Genomic DNA, 22,946 nt, shown 5'->3' with positions numbered 1-22,946 from the left:
ATTCCTGTCAGGGTGAAAGGGAATGCTGGATGACTAAAGAAATTCAGGGTTTGGATAAGAAAAATAAGGAAGCATATGTCAGGTATGGACAGGATAGATCGAGTGAATCCTTAGAAGAGTATAAAGAAAGTAGAAGTATACTTAAGAGGGAAATCAGGAGGGCAAAACAGGGACATGAGATAGCTTTGGCAAATAGAATTAAGGAGAATCCAAAGGGTTTTTACAAATATATTAAGGACAAAAGGGTAACTAGGGAGAGAATAGGGCCCCTCAAAGATCAGCAAGGCGGCCTTTGTGTGGAGCCACAGAAAATGGGGGAGATACTAAATGAATATTTTGCATCAGTACTTACTGTGGAAAAGGATATGGAAGATATAGACTGTAGGGAAAAAGATGGTGACATCTTGCAAAATGTCCAGATTAGAGAGGAGGAAGTGCTGGATGTCTTGAAACGGTTAAAAGTGTATAAATCCCCAGGAGCTGATCAGGTGTATCCGAGAACTCTGTGGGAAGCTAGCGAAGTGATTGCTGGGCCTCTTGCTGAGATAATTGTATCATCGATAGTCATAGGTGAGGTGCCGGAAGACTGGAGGTTGGCAAACATGGTGTCACTGTTTAAGAAGGGTGGTAAAGACAAGCCAGGCAACTACTGACCAGTGAGCCTGACCTCAGTGGTGAGCAAGTTGTTGGAGGGAATCCTGAGGGACAGGATGTACATGTATTTGGAAAGGCAAGGACTGATTCAGGATAGTCAACATGGCTTTGTGCGTGGGAAATCATGTCTCACAAACTTGATTGAGTTTTTTGAAGAAGTAACAAAGAAGATTGATGAGGGCAGAGCAGTCGATGTGATCTATATGAACTTCAGTAAGGCGTTCAACAAGGTTCCCCATGGGAGACTGATTAGCAAGATTAGATCTCATGGAATACAGGGAGAATTAGCCATTTGGATACAGAACTGGCTCAAAGGTAGAAGACAGAGGGTGGTGGTAGAGGGGTGTTTTTCAGACTGGAGGCCTGTGACCAGTGGAGTGGCACAAGGATCGGTGCTGGGTCCTCTACTCTTTGTCACTTACATAAACGATTTGGATGCGAGCATAAGAGGTACAGTTAGCAAGTTTGCAGATGATACCAAAATTGGAGGTGCAGTGGACAGCAAAGAGAGTTACCTCAGATTACAACAGGATCTGAACCAGAAGGGCTAATGGGCTGAGAAGTGGCAGACGGAGTTTAATTCAGATAAATGCTGCATTTTCGGAAAGCAAATCTTAGCAGGACTTATACACTTAATGGTAAGGTCCTAGGGAGTGTTGCTGAACAAAGAGACCTTGGGGTGTAGGTTCATAGCTCCTTGAAAGCGGAGTCGCAGGTAGATAGGATAGTGAAGAAGGCGTTTGGTATGCTTTCCTTTATTGGTCAGAGTACTGAGTACAGGAGTTGGGAGGTAATGTTGCGGCTGTACAGGACATTGCTTAGGCCACTGTTGGAATATTGCGTGCAATTCTGGCCTCCTTCCTATTGGATGTTGTGAAATTTGAAAGGGTTCAGAAAAGATTTACAAGGATGTTGCCAGGGTTGGAGGTCTGAGCTACAGGGAGAGGCTGAACAGGCTGGGGCTGTTTTCCCTGGAGCGTCGGAGGTTGAGGGGTGACCTTATACAGGTTTACAAAATTATGAGGGGCATGGATAGGATAAATAGGCAAAGTCTTTTCCCTGGGGTTGGGGAGTCCAGAACTAGAGGGCATAGGTTTAGGGTGAGAGGGGAAAGATATAAAAGAGACCTAAGGGGCAACTTTTTCACGCAGAGGGTGGTACATGTATGGAATGAGCTGCCAGAGGAAGTGGTGGAGGCTGGTACAATTGCAACATTTAAGAGACATTTGGATGGGTATGTGAATAGGAAGGTTTGGTGGGATATGGGCCGGGTGCTGGCAGGTGGGACTAGATTGGGTTGGGATATCTGGTCGACATGGACGGGCTGAACCAAAGGGTCTGTTTCCATGCTGTACATCTCTATGACTCTATAATTGATGTCGGACAAATGCCCAGTCTCGAGAAAAAACTATATTAACAAGTCCTCATTTAGGGCTTGGTCTTGTTCAGGTGGCAGTACTAGTCAGGCAAATGCCTATTTTATACAAAAAGATGGACCAGGAAGGATGGAAGAAAGAGTTCCCTAACATTGTTGCTGGAGAGCAGGACACTGCCTTCACAATTTGCTGAGATCAATACTCTGTCTTAATCATTCATTCTCTGGTACTAGTCTAAGACACTCAACCATCATTGATTGTATACTTTTCTTGTCTGTTTAGTTAACCTATTAAAACTAAACTGTTGTTCCTTAATAAACCAACTTAAAATTACTTATGAACAGTTGATTGGATTCTGGGGCCATAACTACCCAACAGAGACAACGTTTTACACCTGTTACTTCTGAACAACAGATAGAGTAGTCATAAAGAAAAGAAACACACTTGCCTTCTATCAGTTGCTCATAAAACTGAGGCTCCAATGCACCCACAGCCATGTACTTTCCATCCGATGTCTTGTAGGTTTCATAGAATGGTGCTCCAGTGTCCAGTAGGTTTTCACCTCTTTGCTGATCCCAAATGCCCAACTGCTGTGATTTCCAAAACCAAGAGCCACAGTAAGCTGCTCCTTCGATCTGACACACACCAAGCAGAATTTTAAAAATAGAAGAATTAAAATCACATAAACAAAATCTGTCTTTATTGAAACATATAAGATTATTAGGATGTGGATGTAAGTTTGCTCGCTGAGGTGAAAGGTTCATTTTCAGACATTTCGTCACCATACTAGGTAACATCATCAATGAAGCTGGTGTTATAACCCGCTTTCTATTTATGTGTTTAGGTTTCCATGGTGATGCCATTTCCTTTTTTTTTCTCAGAGGGTGGTAAGTGGGGGTCCAATTTGATGTGTTTGTTGATAAGAGTTCTGGTTGGACTGCCATGTTTCTAGGAATTCTCGTGCGTGTCTCTGATTGGCTTGTCCTAGGATGGATGTGTTGTTCCAGTCAAAGTGGTCCCTTAAACATTGCTAATGTGCCTGTCTCCATCACCTCCACTGGCAGTGCATACCAGGCATTCATCACCTTCTATGTGAAATATTTTCCCTGCACTTCTCCTCTAACCCTTCCCTCTCTCACCTTGAACCTGTGCTCTCTTGTAGCTGACCTTTGCACCCTGGGAAAAAGCCTCTGACCATTCATCCTATCCATTCTTCTCATTATTTTGTAAACCTCTATCAAGTCGCCCTTCAGCCTCATCTTTCCAGTGAAAATAATCTAAGTTTATCCAACCACTCTTCATAACTGAAACCCTCCAGTCCAGACGACATTCTGGTAAATCTTCTCTGCACACTCTCCAAAGCATTCACATCCTTCTGGTAGTGTGGTGACCAGAACTGCAGACAAATTGCAAATATGGCTGAACTAAGGTTTTATACTATTGTAGTGCAACCTGCCAACTTTTATATTTAATGCCATGGCTGATGAAGGCAAGTGTGCTGCATGCCTTCATGACCACCTGTGTTGCCACTTTCAGTGCACCTTGATCCCTCTGTGTCCTCAGGGTTCTGCTATTTATTGTATAATTCGCAACTGAATTTGATCTCCAAAATGCATCACCTTCTATTTGCCCAGCTTAAACTCCATCTGCCATTTCTCTGTCTAAATCTACAATCTATTATCCCGTTCTATCCTTTGGTAATCCTAACCATCTGCAACTCCACCAATTTTGGTGTCATTTGTAAACCTATTAATCAACCATCTACATTTTCCTCCAGATCATTATATATGTTACGAACAAAGGTCCCAGCACTGATCCCTGCAGAACACCACTAGTTACTGATCTCTATCCCGCAAAGCACCCTTCCACCCCTACCCTCTGTTTTCTATAACCAACCAAGTTCTGTATCCATCTAGCCAGCATACCTGGATAGATTGACTTTGCATTCTACTATGGTGGGATTTGGACCTCGCCCTTGCCCCACAGCCCCCCCCCACCTCCCCCCCCCCACAGCCCCACCCAACCTCCCACCCCCACACCCACCCCCCAGAACCTTCCCTGGATTTTTAGACAGCAAATGACAATACCACTAGGCTATTACCACCACTGAACAAAAGAGAATAGAACCAGTTTTTATTTTTAGCGAATTCAAATCTGATCTGCCACAGTGGGATTTGAACCATGTCCCCAGAACATTAGCCTGGGGCTCTGGATTACTAGCCCAGTGACATTGCTACTAACCACTTCTGCCTGCCCTGTCATGAATACAAAAAAACTTCAATGCAACTTCCAGCTATATATTTTTTAAAATGATATTATATCATCTCCTCAGATCTAATGATAACACTAAGCAGGCTTTAAAAAAAAGTTAAATATGTCTTTTGTAAAATCACTCTAACTGAACTTCAAAATTTATAAATATCCAACTGATAATTCTGGGAAATTACTTTACAACACAAATGATTTCCCAAAGAAATACTAAACTTCAAGGACTTCAAAAAAGACTGTGTATATTTTTTAATTAGCTGATTAAGACAGACATAAAAAATACTTTGAGGCAATTCCAATTTGAAGGAAAAAAATACATTAGTTTTATTTAATGTTTAATAAAGAAATGTCTGAATTTTAACCTCATCACCATCCGATGACGACGTTTCTGAACATATTGGAATTGAGCAATGAACCTCATTTCCATCAGTTTAAATATTTAAAAAAAACAAATCAGATCATCTGTAAGATAATCACAAAACAGCAGATCTTAGCATTCAAGTCATTCACACACAACTTGAACTGAATAGCAAATCAGGGAGAGGTCTGCAATATGAGATTTCTAGCAGCACATTCCAGGTGGGAGGAATCTTTTTTTTAAGGCAAGTGGAAAGTTTGCAACTTTCAAAACTTCTTGAATGGATCTGTTTGGCCTTTTCTCAAAAGGCAATCTACTCATTCCAAGTATTAGTCTTTTAGCTTAACTGCAGTACTCCAAATGTAGTCTGACTACGGCCTAACATAACTGAATTCCCTACTCTTGCATTGAGTTTCCCTCTCATTAAAATACAACTTTTTTTTTATACAGAAAATATATATCCAAGTCATTAACATAATTATACTATGAACTTGTGTTGAATTGGTTCCAGCAGCTGTAGCTTGTTTGCCTTTTTGGGTTGAGCAGGCTGGCGTTTCAACTCAACTGAAGTCCCCTTCTCCTTCACCACGCTCTTGGCCTCTTCACTCACTGTAGAAAGCTGTCTCAACTTTTCCGATGAATATGCATAATACAGGTATTAATTATTTGGCAAGGACCATGCTTTTGACGTTTTTGTTGATAATAAGACCAACAGCATGCTTTATAGCATTATAAATTGTTACAGTCTTGCTATGGTAACATTTGTGGGGCATACACTTTTGTACGGTGCCTGTGACCTTAATGCCAACAATATCACTTTTTGTGTAGGTAAAGAAATAGGTAAAGATTAGCTTTCCTGATGATTTGCTGCACTTGCACACTAACCTTCTATAATACATGCATTAGGTCACCCAGATCTCTCTGCAACTCGGAGCTCCGCAAGCTTTCACCATTTCAATAAAATGCTTAATTTTTTATTCTTTCTGCCAAAATGGACATGTTTACAATTCCCACATTGTACTCTATTTGCTAGTTCTCTGCCCACTCAGTTATCTATATCCCACTTTAGGCCCTTTATATCTTCATCACAACTCACTTTCCTACCTATTTTTGTGACAACAGCTAAGTTAGATACTTCCTTTACTCACTCATGGGACCTGAGCATCACTGGCCAGCATTTATTATTAGATATACCTCTAGAAATATGTATACTTTCTGACCCTTCATTCAAATCACTTACATAAATTGTAAAGCTTTGAGGCTCCAGCATTTTTCCCTCATGACATCCCAGACTAAAAAGATTCATACACTCTTACTCTCTAATTTCTGCTAGCCAGCAAATCTTGTATCCATCCCGATATGTCACCAACACCATGAGCTTTTATTTTCTGCAACAGCCTTTGATGTGCTACCTTATGAAGTATCTTCTGGAGTCCTGAGACCTCAATTACCCATTCAACAAGTGCCATCTTCTTGAACTTTGGCTCTCTTGTCGGAATCAATTCCCAGGTACCAACCTTGTTAATAGCCAATGTCTGAAATGTTTCAACATGATGCTCTTCCTGAGGTTGCTATATATGTTGGAACCCCTTTAATCAATAATCAGCCTACAAATAGCCTCCAAGCTTGGCCTCATGAATAAACAATGCTTGTTTAGTCTGTCTTTTCCTTTCTTCATAAGCTGTCCCAAAGTCCATATGTCATTTCCAGCTCATTTGAAAATTGATAAAAAGAGAAATCAGCAATGGTTCCAAAGCTTGTTATAATGGTTTTAATAACAACCTCTAACATTTTCTGTATGACAGATATTAAGCTAACTGACCTATAATTTCCTGTTTTCTAATACCTTCCTCTTTAAATAATGGAGATACATTAGCTATTTTCCATGCTAAAGGAACTTCCTCTAAATCTAATGAGCTGTGGGAAATTAAACCAATGCATGAACTATTTCATGAACTATTTCTGTTAAAACTCTAGGATGAAATTCATTAAGACATGGGGACTTGTTAACTTGCAGTTACAATGATTTACTCAGCACTATTTCTCAGGGAGCTGTCATTTTCTTGAGTTCTTCCCTCCCTTTCAATTCGTGATAATAGAGCTATTTGCAGGATGTTGCTTACATAATCTCTGACAAAGACTGATGCAAAATGTCTGTTCAATTCATCTGCCATGTCCTTATTCTCCATTACTAATTCACCAGACTCATTTTCTATCGAACCAACACTTTGTTAACTCCCTTTTCTTTAAAATATCTTAAATCTTTTCTATCCATTTTTCTATTTTTCGCTAACATTCTTTCATACTCTAATTCCAACACCCCAGCCCGCTTCTGGGGGGTATTTTTAAAATATTCTGTTCAGCCACCTATCTTTGCAGAATTATACATCTTTTGAGTTTCATTTGATTTATTGTTGTCACATATACCAGGAAACAGTGAAAATTTCTTACTTTTTAAAAATTAACCATGGCTGGTGGGACCACCTCATAGAACTTTCCTTATTACTTAAATGCATCTATTCTGGGCTTTGTGGAATAATCTGTTAAATCTAATTTATCTCTATTGACCAATCCATTAAGCTAAATTACAGTTTATTTCACAAACTCTACTTTCCTGTCCATAAATGCCCTTGTTTAAGTTCAAAATAGTCACCTACACCCTCAAAATGTATGCAAGATTCAGTTTTATTATAATTTGCAAGAATATCCAATTATTGAATCACATCTAATGTAGGACACTACTGTAAGATGGAAAAGCTTCAGCTGAGAGGATTAAGGAAAACTGAGGGAAGAGATTACTGAGCCTTTGGCAATGATCTTTGTGTCCTCATTGGAATAGTGCCAGATGATTGGAGGGTGGCAAATGTTCTTCCCTTATTCAAGAAAGGGAAGAGGGATAATCCTGGAAATTACAGTTTTATATCAGTGGTGGGCATATTATTGGAGAGGATTCTGAGAGACAGGATTTACTGTTAGGTGGAAAACCAGTTATGAAGTTGTGGGTATACTTAAAAGAGTTAAAAGCAGCAGAACTACCAGACAGAGCACCGAGTGTTCTCAATAAGGCAACAATGTAACACTTGGTCAAACAACTCAATTAGCTCGTTGCCCTGGAGACAAAAATAAATTTGAATTTGGCCAATCAATTTAAACTATACCCAGAAAAATATCAAACTCCAATCCAGTTTGAATTTAGTACACTGACAATCTTAAAAGCCAGTGACACAATCCAATGCGTTGGGGGTATAAGACTGGGGAAAATCGAACAGTTGAGAGGAGAAATGACAAGCAAAGCATGTAAACAGACTGCCTGAAAAATAACTCTCTTAAAAGAACCTTTTCGATCAGTAATCGGTGATGCAGAAATTCCTAAGAAGAAGAAAAGAAGACACAGTAGATCCGAATGGAAGAACGAAAACTGCCTGGATTTGAGATAAGTAGTGTGGTTTTGTAAATCCTAATTGGGAGTTTTATTGGACTAGTATTACAGGTGGAAGAAATCATAAATAGTGGTTAGTTAATTATACTCCATTATACTTTAAGAAATAAAGTTGTTAATTTTTACTTTAAATACTTCTTGGCACTCAAATGTTTACAGATTACTGCATGGGATAAATCTTTGCTGTGTTGCTGGTTTTAAATTTAGCAGGAGGATTTACCATGTGTTGTAACAGCATGACTTTGAGAGGGGCAGGTCATGCCTCACAAGCCTTATTGAATTCTTTGCGGGTGTGACAAAACACATTGATGAAGGCAGAGCAATGGATGTGGTGTACATTGATTTTAAATCGTTGTTTAAGGTTCCCCATGGTAGGCTCATTCAGAAAGTAAGGAGGCATGGGATACAGGTAAATTTGGCTGTCTGGATAGAGAATTGAATGGCCCATAGAAGACAGAGGGTGGATAGTAAATGGAAAGTATTCAGCCTGGAGCTCAGTGACCAGTGGCATTCTGCAGGGATCTGTTCTGAGACCTTTACTCTTTGTTATTTTTATAATGACTTGGAAGAGGAAGTGAAAGGGTAAGTTAGTAAGTTTACCAATGACATAAAGGTGGAGTGGTGAATAGTGTGGAGGGCTGTTCTAGGTTGCAATGGGACATTGACAGGATGCAGAACTGGGCTGATAAGTGATGGATGGAGTTCAACCTGGAAAAGTATGAAGTGATTCATTTTGGAAGGTCAAACTTGAATGCAGAATACAGGGTTAAAGACAGGATTCCTGGCAGTGTGAAGAAACAGTGGGATCTTGGGGGTCAATGTCCATAAAACTCTCAAATTTGCCACCCAAGTTTGATAGGCCTGTTAAGAAGGCATATAGTATTCTGGCTGAGTTTCCTCATTCCTGAAGAAGGGGTTATGCCCGAAACGTCGATTCTCCTGCTCCTCGGATGCTGCCTGGCCTGCTGTGTTTTTCCAGCACCACAATTTCAACTCTGGTACTCCAGCATCTGCAGTCCTCACTTTCTCCTGGCTTTCATTAACAGGGGTTTGAGTTTAACAGCCATGAGGTTATGCTGCGGCTCAATAGTGCCCTGATAAGCTCACACTTGAAATATTGTGTTCAGTTTTAGTTGCCTCATTATCGGAAGGATGTAGAAGTTTTAGAGAGGGTGAAAAGGAGATTTACCATGATGCTGCCTGGGCTGGAGGGCATGTCTTATGACTTTTCTTAGTGGAGCAAAGAAGGGCAAGAGGCGACTTGATAGAAGTGTACAAGATGACAAAAGGCATAGATAGAGTGAAGAGTCAGAGACTTTTCCCCAGGGCAGAAATGGCTATCATAAGGAGGCATAATTTTAAGATGATTGGAGAAAGGTTTAAGAGATATGTCAGAGGTCGGTTCTTTACACAGAGAGTGGTGGGTGAAAAGAATACACTGCCAGCAGTAGTAGGTAAGAACAAGGACTGCAGATGCTGGAAACCAGAGTCTAGATTAGAGTGGTGCTTGAAACGCACAGTAGGTCAGGCAGGAGCAGGAAGATCGACGTTTCGGGCAAAAGCTCATCGATTTTCCTGCTCTGCCAGCAGTAGTACTAGAGTCTGATACATTAGGGACATTTAAGTGACTCTTGGATAGGCATATAAATGATTGCCAAATGTAGGGCATCTAAGTTAGTTTGATCTTAGAATAGGATAAAAGGTCAGCAACATCAACGGCCAAAGGGTCTGTACTGTGCTGTACTGTTCTGTGTTCTATGTTTAATATGTTATGACTCCATAGGGATCTCAGACTATTTTGGATCTGATAAACCCATCTCATCAGACATAAATAATTGATCTCAGCGTAAAAGATCTCCAAGGAATAGTTAACATAAAACATGGTAGAATTCAGCTCTGAGATTGGGTAACTTGGACTAGAAAAAAAGCTGTGCTAAACTTGAACAAGTGTAATTCTATTGGAATGAGGTCAATTTTGGTTGCGATTTGGAGATGACGGTGTTGGACTGGGGTGTACAAAGTTAAAAATCACACAACACCAGGTTATAGTCCAACAGGTTTAATTGGAAGCACACTAGCTTTTGGAGCATCACTCCTTCATCAGGTGGCAGTGGAGGGCTCAATCCTAACACACAGAATTTATAACAAAAATTTACAGGTGATGTAACTGAAATTATACATTGAAAAATTGATTGTCTGTTAAGCCTTTCATCTGTTAGAATACCATGATAGTTTCACTTCTTTCATGTGTAAATCACAAAACCTTTTTTTAAAAAGTTGCATTCTTAGGTTAGCTGTTAACAATCATGATAGCTAGACAATATGTTGAAGGTGTTAGCCCCCCTGTGTTCTCTGTCTGTGCCATGATGTTTAGATTGATTCTAATCTAAAAAGTGAGATAATGGAGTTTTACATGAATTCATGCAGTTTTTGAGCTCAGAGTACGACATGAATGCATGCAGTTTTTGAGCAAAGTACAATGTAACCCTGGAAGTACAAATTCACCCCACATAATATATGTGTGCATGTGGGTCTTTGTGTGTGTGTGTGTGTGTGTGTGTGTGTGTGTGTGTGTGTGTGTGTGTGTGTGTGTGTGTGTGTGTGTGTGTGTGTGTGTGTGTGTCTGTCTGTCTGTCTGTCTGTCTGGGTTGGGGGATGTGAGTGTGAGAAAGTGTATGTGTGTGTGTTTAGTGGGTGCAGAGTGTCTTACGTCTGTGAGGGGGTGCATGTGTGAGTATGGGAGTGTGTGTGGGTGTCTGTGTGCGCGTATGTGTGTCCGTGTGTAAGAGTATCTGTGTGTGTGTACAGTGCAATGGTGTTCACCTGTAATGTGACATGAACCCAAGGTCCCAGTTGAGGCCCTCCCTATGGGTACCGAACTTAGCTATCAGCCTCTGCTCGGCCTCTGCTTAGGTGATGAAGGAGCGACACTCCAAAAGCTAGTGTGCTTCCAATTAAACCTGTTGGACTATAACCTGGTGTTGTATGATTTTTAACTTTGTACACCCCAGTCCAACACCGGCATCTCCAAATCATGTCTTCATTAACGAACCACACATAAGACTACTCAGTAAGATATGAGCTGTTATTTGACGAACTAATTGTTATTTGACTACAAGATTTGACTAACTAATAGAAGACAGAGTTGGAATAACGGGCATTTTCAGGATGGCAAACCGTAATTAGTAGAGGGAATCAGCGCTACAGCCACAATTATTTAAAATGTACATTAATGACTTGGAAGATAGAGTGAATGTACTATCATCAGATTTACAGATAAAACAAAAATAGGTGGTAAGGCATGTAATGAAGATGACATAAGGAGTCCATAGAAGGATTATAGATAGGTTAAGTCCGTGAACAAAAACCTGGCAAATAGAATACAGAGTGGGAAAATGTGAGATGATGCATTTCAGCAGGAAGAATAGATGCAAACTATTTAAATGGGAAAGACTCCAAAAGCTGCAGCACAGAGGGACTTAGAGGTCCTTGTGCATTACTCACAAAAACCTAGCATTGAATTTCAGTTAGGGAAGGCAAATGGAATATCGACCTGTATTTCAAAAGGATGGCGTGTAAAAGGGAGGTTTTAATAAAACTACACAAGGCCAAATCAGGCATACTGACCAGTTTTAGTCCCTTATCAAAGGAAATATATTACTTTGGCATTGGAGGTAGGTCAAATAAGTTGATTCACTAAGCTGATTCAGGGTATGTAAAAATTTTCTTACGGAGAGAGGTTCAGTAGATTGGGCTTGTACTCACTGGCATTTTGAAGAATGAAAGAAGAACCTACAAGATTAAGGGGCTTGACAGAATAGATGTGGAGAGGTTGCTTCCCCTTGGATGAGAGGCTAGGACCAGTGGGCGTAATCTCAGAATAAGACGATTGCCCATTTAAAACAGAGAAGGAATTTCTTTTCAGAGGATCGTGTATCCTTGGAATTCTTCATCGCAGAGGGCTGTGAAGGCTGAGTCATTAAGTATATTCAAAGCTGAGAGAGACACATTCTAATCATTGAGGGAAACAAAGATTGTGGGGAAAAGATAGGAAAGTGGAGGTTAGAATTACAAGATCAGGCATGATCTCATTAAATGGTACAGCGGAATCAATGAGCTGAATGTTTTATAGTCTTATGTTAGATATGACTTAGCCTTTAAAAGTCCACTCTTCCTCTGATGAACACATATTTGACCAAATACTTCAGTCACTTAAACACGACACAGGAACAAATTACTGCGGGGGCTGATGAAGAGTCATCTGGATTCAAAATGTTAGCTTGCTCTCTCTTTATGCTGTGAACTCCAGCACTTTTTGTTTTCAGTTTACTTCAGTCACTTGTTCTCCAATAACAGTACTTATTCACAAGTGATACTTGAATACAAGGTCAATAAGTTCCTACTTCAGCTTTCTGAGCTTTATTAACCATGGAGAGAGATCGCCAATTTTGCTATCATGCAAATTGAGGATGTTTTGGAATATTATGACTAATGCATCAACAATTTGTTCACCTTTTTCTTAAACATCTGGGAGGAAAACCAACAGAATATACAGATGTGTCTAATCTAATAATATACATTTCTCTCATTTTTTGTTTTATTCATCTTGAATACAGCTAGTTATATCTCTTAATGTATTTTTAGAGTTTACCTTTAATATTATGCCAGATATGTTTAACATAGCCTACCTTGTTTATCCACAAATCCATTAAAAGGTGATTTTAGTATCTGTTGCATGACAATCACTGAAATGATGAGGCTTAGTTTCCCTAATGACTGCCATTGCTTGGGTTTCAGTTGCAACCCTTCAACCCCACCAGCAAACCAAGGCTATAACCTGGTTGGCCACTAGACAGATGTGGGATCAAGTTTTAAAAAATTTTATTAACCAGTACAAAATACAAATGAACAATTAACATGAATAGCCATATGCAAGAAGCAACAATTTACAGGGGAAAGGGGTGGCCAAGCCACACCCCAAACCCACCGTTCAACCAGTTTTCAGGTAAATGAGGACAAAGCTCAAATCCCACATTCAGTCATCACAAAAGTCACAGTAACAAATACAGACAAGATAGTCCAATCAAATGAGAAACAGTGCAGAGAAATCAGACCCCCCCCCCCCCCACACCATTCAGCCACCCAGCAAGCCACCCTTCCCTCCCACCTTCCGGCCATTCTAAGGCAGCCCGCCCCAAAGCCCTTCTGGCTCTCGGTCTGCCCCATGCTCCTTCCAGCTGGGATCAAGTTTATTTAAGTGAAGTTTGTTATCAAAGTCACTAAGGCCTCAAACTCCCTAGATCTACAAGGTTAATTGCCTATTATCAGGCTCTTCAATACCTTTCCCTCTTCCCCATCAGTATCAGACAGAGATTTTAAGATTTCTGTAGTCAAAGTATTAGCTCACCATGCTTGCATCGATGAGCTGTCCTTTTCCAGATCGTATTCTCTCATACAGAGCTAGCATTATACCCATGGCACACATAATGCCACCTCCAGCAAAGTCAGCGATAACATTTAGTGGTGCATAAGGTTTCTCACCTTTCCTGCCAAATTTTGACAGAAGGCCTAAGTTCCAAATAAATATTGTTAGTAAACTGCATTACAAAAACACAGTTGTATAAACTTTCTTACAAAGAAAGACATTTTAACATTTAAGTATTTTTATTAATTCTTTCAGTTATGAGCATCACTGGCAAAGATTGTTTTGTTGGTATCCCTATTCTCCCTTGGGCAAATAGTGGTGGAGCTTCATCTGAGATTGCTGCAATCTTGTGGTGAAGGTAATTCTGGAGTGCTGATTGGTTGGGAGTTCCAAGATAACTTAAAAACGTCAATTACATAATGGTAAAAACCTTTTAGAGAGACATGCAGCAATTGCTTTAATTACTGTTCTGGATGCCAGTCATCATCAGCACCAATCAGGAGAATAGTCCTCCTATTTGGGACCTCAAAATTGCATTGGGTTCCTCTTAGGATTATAAATCTCCAAAGACTTCACAGCTATGAGATTTTCACTCATTCAAGGTTTGCATAAAAATTTGTTGCTCGGGTGTTGGTTGTTGTAGCTGTGAGTATGTCCGCCGAGCTGGGAAGTTGATTTGCAAACGTTTCGTCCCATGTCTAGGTGACATCTTCAGTGCTTTGGAGCCTCCTGTGAAGCGCTGCTGTACTGTGTCTTCTGGAAGTTATTTAGTTCCACTCCTGCTGCTTCCATTTGTTCACTGTAGTGGCCAGTTAATTGAATCTAGGTCTACTTATTTGTTGGTGGACAAATGAACAACCAGAACTAGCAGGAATGGAACCAAATAGAGTCCAGAAGACACAGTTTAGCAGTGCTTCACATGAGGCTCCAAAGCTCTGAAGATGCCACCTAGACAGGAGACAAAACACCTGCAAATTAACTTCCCAGCTTGACGAACATAGCCACAACTATGATTTTTTCCTTCAGTTCCAGCAACTAAATTAATCAGAGCTTAAATTCCACCCTTCATTGGGAAGAAGTCCCAACCTCTAGAATTGCTGGCTAATCTGAGTGCCCAGCAACTCCAGCAATCCCAAGCATGTCAGAACTAGTTAGTGGGCATTGTAAGTACAGGCCCAGCAGAACCTTGGATTCAGGTAAGCAAAGGGCTAGAGATGGTTTGGCAACCTTAGCAAGAAAATAAGGTATTTGAGAAGTATGGTTAACAAAGGGAGGAAGGAAGATGCTTCTTTTGGAAAGTGCTCCTGATATGTAAAGAGCATTCACCAAAACAGTAACCCATTTTCATTCTGCCATTTGACAACTGTATAAAATACGTTGCCCATTTCTGTCCAGGTCAGCCATATTTTGGCATCAGGAAGGTTATATTGTCATTTATCTCAAGAGGGTTGGAAGATAAAAGCACCGTTGTGCTACTGAGACTTTATAAAGCTCTGGTTAAGCCCCATTTGGAGTACTGTGTCCAGGTTTGGTCCCCAACCTCAGGAAGGACATACTGGCACTGGAGCGTGTCCAGCGGAGATTCACATGGATGATCCCTGGAATGGTAGGTCTAACATACGAGGAACGGCTGAGGATCCTGGGATTGTATTCATTGGAGTTTAGAAGATTAAGGGGAGATCTAATAGAAACTTACAAGATAATACATGGCTTGGAAAGGGTGGACGCTAGGAAATTGTTTCCGTTAGGTGAGGAGACTAGGACCCGTGGACACAGCCTTAGAATTAGAGGGGTAAATTCAGAACAGAAATGCGGAGACATTTCTTCAGCCAGAGAGTGGTGGGCCTGTGGAATTCATTGCCGCAGAGTGCAGTGGAGGCCAGGACGCTAAATGTCTTCAAGGCAGAGATTGATAAATTCTTGATATCACAAGGAATTAAGGGCTACGGGGAGAATGCGGGCAAGTGGAGTTGAAATGCCCATCAGCCATGATTGAATGGCGGAGTGGACTCGACGGGCTGAATGGCCTTACTTCCGCTCCTATGTCTTATGGTCTTATACATGGCAGCACACCTACTCTATTCTACACACCACTGCTAAAAACATACCTGGCAGAGGCATTACCATTTAAAACATCAGCAGAAATGGAGCAATAACTACTGTGGTACTATATTAATTGTGCTATCATCATGCTTGTGCCTGGGAGAATATGTGTAAATTGACCCCAATACTCCTAACCTGCATTCTTTAAAAATTCATTCACAGTATGTGGGCATCGCTGGCTAGGCCAGCATTTACTGCCCCTCCTCAGTTGCTCACAGGTAGGTTAGAGTCAACAACATTGCTGAGAGGCTTGAGTCACATGTAGAAAAGACAAAGTATGGGTAGCAGATTTCCTTCCCTAAAGGACATTTTTGGAAAAACCTATCTAGTTCACTAATCCAAAACAGTTTCATGGTCATCATTAGAGTCTTAATTCCAGATTTTTATTGAATTCATATTCCACCATGGCAATGAAAGGATTTGGACCTGGGTTCCCAAAGCTTTATTTGGGTCTCTAGATTAAAAGGTTAGTGATAATACCACTGGGTTATCACTTCCCCCCAATATGTGATAACAGAGGTGACCTTTCTATTCTGACAAGGGCAAAGGGCGGCATGGTGGCTCAGTGATTAGCACAACGCAAAGGACCCAGGTTCTGTTCCAGCCTTTGGCGACTGTGTGGAGCTTGCACATTCTCCCCGTGTCTGCGTGGATTTCGTCCGGGTGCTCCGGTTTCCTCCCACAGTCCAAAGATGTGCAGGGCAGGTGAATTGGCCATGCTAAATTATCTATAGTGTTAGGTACATCAGTCAAAGGGAAATGGGTCTGGGTGGGTTACTCTTCGGAGGGTCAGTGTGGACTTGTGGGCCGAAGGGCTTGTTTCCACACTGTAGGGAATCTAATCTAAAGTGAGAGTAATTTAAGTAAACATTTACTTCTGAATGATGGCACCATAGCACAACAGTGAAATGTTCCACAGCTCGGGCTGGCAATAGCATAGCCAACATTAAATTAAATGTTGTTGTGATATCATGGTACAGAGAAGACTGAAGTAAGAGGTATCTTGAGGATACCTGCCTCTTCCACCTGAGATAGGAAGTATTTGAGATTATGGTTACATTATTCAACCCACAGGCTAACATACACGAAATAATTACAAACTACATTGCATGACAGTATTAACTGAAGCTGCAAGTACATCTCAGTTTTACAATTTGAACATTATTTATTGATAATAGAAATATTTTAGCCATGCAAGATTTAATGCAAGGAAAACAATTATTTTTTAAAAATTCAGTAAAAAGCAAACTTACGCTGATTAATCAGAAAAGTGTATTCATTAAATCTTCTTCGCATTCAAAATCTAGTTAGGTGATTCATTAAAATGGACACAGTAACACGGATTTCTTTACTGCTGTACTTGATCACAATAAATTGATTCAAGTCACCTGATACTGCAATGTAGTTGATATCATGCCCAGCATTTCGGGAATATAGTCCGCTTTGTCCAAACCCAGTCAACCTGGCATAGATAAGCTTTGGATTCTGGCTAAATAAATCTTCAGGGCCCAGACCCAACTTCTCCATGACACCTATGAAGACACACAGGTTTTAGTTACTTATATCAGCCAGCGCACAATCTAACTTTAATTACTACAATAGCAATGATGCAAAATAGTAGTCCCAAAAAGTAAAATGTATTGCCAACCTTGCCAATTAATCAGTGCCCTTTTCCTTTAATGTATAAATTATGTTGAATTTTTTGAAGTTTAGCATTCTTGAATTTATCTTACTGAGTGCAAGATGAAAAGGTTTTGCAATACGACTTTCCTTTCAGCAATTTTCTATTCTGTATTAACAAGTGACTGTTTAAAAAATATTGCGATTACTCACTGGATCAGTTGACATATTCTGGTTTCCCAGAACAGTGGAAGAAAGCTTAATTCTTCATTCCAAGGTGTACAAGCAATGGAGCATATAAAATGGAGCAGACGCGGACTATTTAGCTCCTCAAGTGTGCAATAAAAACATGGTTGATCTGTTTGTGTTTGTGATTGTCAGGGCTAGGTTTTGTTGCCTTTCCTTATGTTTGATTCACTGATGTCCTTTTGGGGAAGAAAATTTGCTCAAATAAATCGATTTATCAGGCAAGGCATTACTTGGTCTGTTCTAGACATGACTCCAGAGCTGCAGTGGTTTATTTCAATCTTAAATGACCTCTGAAAAGTTGGGGATGGGCATTACCTGTTGGCCTGATCAACGATGCTGACATCCCACAGACAAATTAATATGAATCCACATGATAGGTGGGATATGATTGCACTGAAGGGAATGCAGAGAAAATTTACCAGGGTGTTACTTGAGCTGGAGAGTGTTAGTTAGGAAGGGAAATTGGACAGATTAGGTTGTTTTCCTTTGCACAGGAGAAACTAAGGAGGGACATGATTGAAATGTTTAAAATTGAGGGCATGGATAGGAAGAAGCATTTTTTTCCCTTGGTGGAGGGACCAGTGACCAGGATAAGGGGCAGGATGTTTAGAAGGGATGCGTGGCAGCTGTTACTCACTGCATCTAAGGGGGACAGAAGCAGAAACATTTGTAAAATTTAATATGTTGATGTGCAGTTGAGAGGCCAATGCTATAGTTCAAGTGGAAATGGGATTAGAATGACTAGATGATTGTTTTGACTGGCATATATTCGATGGGACGTAGGGCCATTTTCTGACCTCTAGATCTCTATGATTTGTTCTTGTGAAAGAGTTATATTGAAGATCTGCCATAGTCCTTTGCTCCATTCTGCATATAAATAACTCAGCAGGGCCATGTTGTCTTGTTAGTATGTACTTCACCCTGCATTTCATCCATGAAGTGCACTGAATATTGAAATGTTGAGGTGTACAGTGTTGGCAGTAGTAGAAAAAAAATGAACACTGTGGGCAGAATCTTACAGGGTTCTCAGTGACAAGAACAATGGTGAGATATGTGCTTGCATCAGACGAGAAGTCCATCAAAGTCAGGACATCAGGAGCAACGCACTTAGTCAACTGGCAACTCATTGATAACTAGCATAAAAAGCAAAAGAGACAGTCAGTCTTTTTTTTTATTCAGTTATGGATGTGGGCATTGCTGGCTGGCCAGTATTGCAGCCTGTCCCTTGCTGCCCTTTAGAAGATGATAGGTAGTGACCTGTCCTCTTGAACAGTGCAGTCTATCTGCTGTGGGTTGATTCACAATGCCATTAAGGAGGGAATTCTAGGATTTTGACCCAGTAACAGTAAATGAATGATGATATATTTCCAAGTTGGAGGGGAACTTGTAGGTGGTGATGTTCCCATGTATTTGCTGCCCTTGTTCTTTGAGATGGAAGTGCTTCTGCGTTGGAAGGTGCTGTCTGAGTTTCTTTGGTGATTTTCTGCAATAGCATCTTTATACTGTTGCTACTGAGCATTGGCAGTGAAGGGAGTGGACACCTGTGGATGTGGTGCCAATCAAGCAGACTACTTTGACCTGGATGATGTCAAACTTTTTGAGTGTTATTGGAGCAGCATTCATTCAGGTAAGTGAAAAGCATTCTATCACACTCCTGACTTGTGCCTTGAAGGTGGTGGACGGGTTTTGGGGAATTAGGAACTCAGTTACTCGTCATTGCATGCCTAGTCTTTGACTTTTAACCAGTGTATTTATATGGCAAGTACAGCTGAATTTCTGGTCAATATGGGGGATCTGATGATGATTAATACCATTGAATATCAAGAAGAGGTTGTTAAATTGTGTCGTAATGGAGATGGTCATTTCCTAGTATTTGTATGATGTGAATCTTACTTGCCGCTTGTCAGTCCAAGCCGGGATAATGTCCAGCTCTTGTTGCATTTGAACATGGACTGTTTCAGTATCTGAGGAATCGCGAATGGTACTGAACATTGTGCAAGCATTGATGAACCTTCCCATTTCTGACCTTATGTTGGGCATATTTGGGTTAGGACACTACCCTGAGGGACTCCTGCAGAGACATTCTGGGGCTGAGATGACTGACCCCCAACCATGTTGATTTTCCCATTACTTCAACTAGTGGAGAGTTTGACACATGATTCCTGTTGATCCAGTTTTGCTAGGGCTCCTTGATGCAGCTTTGATGTCAAGGGTTGTCTCACCGCACCTCTGGAATTCAGTGCTTTTATCGACGTTGAACAAAGGCTGAATTGGGGTCAGGAGCTTAGTGGCCCTGAAAGATGCTAGCAATGAGAAACTTCAGTTATAAGAACAGATTGAGAACAGGCACTGTTCTCTGCAAGACAAAAGAAATGAAGAGGAGATTTGATAGAACTTTTCAAAATTATGAATAGACCAGAAAGAATAAATATGAAGCAGCTGTTCCTGGTTATAAAAGTAAAAAAAATTAACAAGACAGCATAGACTTAGTCAAATACAAATGACGCAAGAGTGATATGAGAAAAATCTTCCATCACACAGCAAGTATTTAGGATGTGGAAAGCATTGCCTGGAAATGTGGTTCAATTGAGGCATTCATTTAATGTTTATTTGGACAGAACTTGTGTGCAGGGATATGGGGAAAAGGCAGGAGATTGGTATTAGGTAATAGAACCAGTGGAGGCACAATGAGCTGAATGGCCTCCTCATGCACCTGTAATAATTGTGTGATGCTGTAATTCCAAATCCTTTGCTAAAATGCGATTTTATCATTTTGTTTTCGACAGGGTGTCAGACATAGTTCCTGGGGCTAAAGGGTTCAAAGCGTATGGGTCGAAAGTGAGAATGGGGTAATGAGCTGGCTGATTAGCCATGGCTGAGCAGGCTGAAAAGGCCAAGTGGCCTACACCTGTTCCTAATTTTTTTATTATTCTACTATTCATGTTACTACTGCTAGTTCTCTGAGCATTTCTAGATGAACACTCTTACTTAGTTATTTTAGCTAATTTTTCAATTCTTCCTGCAATTTTCCATATACTGGAATACACATCCTTTTATCGAATCATTAAGTCATACAGCACAGAAACAGACTCTTCTGTCCATCTGGTCCATGCCTCCTTAGTTTCCCAAACTAAAGTAGTTTCACTTCCCTGCATTTAGCCCAAATCCTTCTAAACCTTTGCTAATCATGGACCTATCCTAATGTCTTTTAAATGCTCGAACTGTACCTGCATCAGCACTTTCTCTCCATTCCGCACACGAACCACCCTGTGTGAAAAAGTGTCCCTCAGCCATTTTAAATCTTTCTTCTCTTACCTTAAAAATAGTTTTGAACTCCCCTACCTTTGGGAAAAGACCTTTACTATTCAGCTTATCTTTGCCCTTCATGATTTTATAAAACTCAATTCCTCAACTACCTATGCTCCAGTGAAAAAAAGTCTCAACCTTTGCTTATAATTCAAACCCTCCAGTCCTGGCAATATCCAGATAATTATTTTTCTAAACCTTGTCCAATTTAATAACATCCTTCCTATAGCAGAGTGACCAGAACTATATCCTATATTCCACTGAAAGTGGCCTCACCAACATCCTGTACAACCTCAACATAACAATAGTCTGAGCAATAAAGACAAGTGTGCTAAACCACCCTAAATTTCTTTAAATTGTTCTGTCAGTTAGCATTGCCTTATAATGTAATCCTAAGGAAATTTTTCAAATCCTTCTCAAGACTAAAAATTTGGCCCTCCTGAAATCAGAGTATGATTATTTTATTCCAGCAAGTAAATCTGGTAACATGCTGAATTAGTCTAAAATGAATCACTCCCCCAGATGTTTGCCTCCCATAAAGATAACAGGAAAAATTTACAGGATCATTAGAAATATAGAGACAGGCAGGCTTTTTAACTGCAATCTGCAGATACTTTAGGACATGCAATAAATTTAATACATCTTAAGACTGTTTGTCCAATAGTCCACAATGACTACACAACATTACGATTTTTATTTAAGTACAAACAATACTTTTTACAAACAGTGTTTGGACAATAGTTTAAAAAGAATAACTGATATTAATCTTTGAAAAATTGATGACTTTGTTTCAGATACCCAGTTTCACACTCAGCTCAAGTGTCTATGCCACTTAAATTCATTAAATTGCGCAAAAAGTCAATTGTTGTGCATTGTCCATACCCCCTCTTCTATCTAATGTAGATCCAACATGTATAGATTCAGTCATGTAGCCCCAATTTTGTTTTAGTTTTCTACAAGCTTTCTTTGCCTTGAAGTTAAATGAAGTCATTATAATACAGATTAATAAAAGTTAAATACTGTAAAAAAATTCTAACTTGGACATTTTCTTTACTAATTCTAATAATTAAGAAATACAGTTCTGCAAATGTTAATATTAACCTACAATGTAGTAAAGCTTGATACTGGAAAAAGCTGAAATTGTCTAATATTTGGTCATATTTCAATAAGTAAGAGTTAACAAGCATGACCACTCCTAAAAGAGATGAGACAAAACAGTACAGATAACTTTGCATTAACAAGTTAAAGTAAAAATTTCCCATAATCAGCATGAGGAATATTGAAAGTAGAAAACACTTGTTCTTCCGAGCAAGACCTTCCAGGATCTGCCTCAGTAAAATTCAGGCGGAGTTTTCCCATTTTTATCTGAAGTCTGAAAGGGATTAAGTTTCAAGGCATCCAGTCCTCATGGCTCGTAACAGTTTTTTTCAAGTGATCTTCTGCTTTTCACCTCATTAATTATGCAATGAAGTTTTTGGACACGTTTCTTTGGAAATCATTTGGCCAGAGATAGAAGAGCTTGCTACTAGCAAGAGCTTCAGGCTTACATGCTTCTACCACTACATTTAAAACCTATCAATTTGCATATCAATTCAAGTGATGATACAACCTCTGGAACTGTGTTGTTTGACCTTATATATATCCCAGAAACACAGAAAATAGGAAAGGAGTGATTATTCAGCCCTTTAAGATTGCTCTGCTATTCAACATGATCGTGGCTGATCATCCTATGGAGCATCCTGTTCCCACATGTGCTCCATATCCTTTAATCCCCTTAGCCCGATGAACAGTATTTGTCTCCATCTTGAAGACATTCAATGTTTTAACCTCAACACCTTTCTGTGACAGCTTCACTCTGAGTGAAGCAATTTATTCTCATCCCAGTCCTAAATAGCTTATCCCATTTCCTTAGACTGTGATCCCTGGTTCTAGACTCCCCAGTCATCAGAATGTTCTTCCTGCATTTACCTAATCTTATCATTTTAAAAATGTTTAGGCATCTTGTGAGAACCCACCTCGTTCTTCTAAACCCCAGTAAATATTTTTCTAACCAATCCAATTTCTCTATATATTTCATACTCCAAAGAATTCTAGTCACTGTTGCCAACTTCTCATATTCCAGTCAGATTGATAAATTAATATGACTCC

General features: G+C 40.0%; 1 protein-coding gene across 1 annotated transcript in view; it reads right to left on the bottom strand.

The window, feature by feature from the left end:
* amacr (alpha-methylacyl-CoA racemase) overlaps nucleotides 1-22,946 on the bottom strand; it is an 81,735-nt gene that overhangs the window by 36,336 nt on the left and 22,453 nt on the right. The window contains exons 3-5 of the mRNA XM_072573386.1: nucleotides 17,012-17,155; nucleotides 13,503-13,663; nucleotides 2,479-2,665 (exon numbers count right to left, since the gene is read on the bottom strand). Of these exons, the coding sequence (XP_072429487.1) occupies nucleotides 2,479-2,665; nucleotides 13,503-13,663; nucleotides 17,012-17,155 (492 nt within the window). The remainder of the gene's footprint in view (nucleotides 1-2,478; nucleotides 2,666-13,502; nucleotides 13,664-17,011; nucleotides 17,156-22,946) is intronic.

Source organism: Chiloscyllium punctatum, chromosome 1 (genome assembly GCF_047496795.1).
Source record: "Chiloscyllium punctatum isolate Juve2018m chromosome 1, sChiPun1.3, whole genome shotgun sequence".
NCBI lineage: Eukaryota > Metazoa > Chordata > Chondrichthyes > Orectolobiformes > Hemiscylliidae > Chiloscyllium > Chiloscyllium punctatum.
The sequence above is the reverse complement of the archived record's forward strand: the minus strand, read 5'-3'. Positions and strand labels throughout refer to the sequence as shown.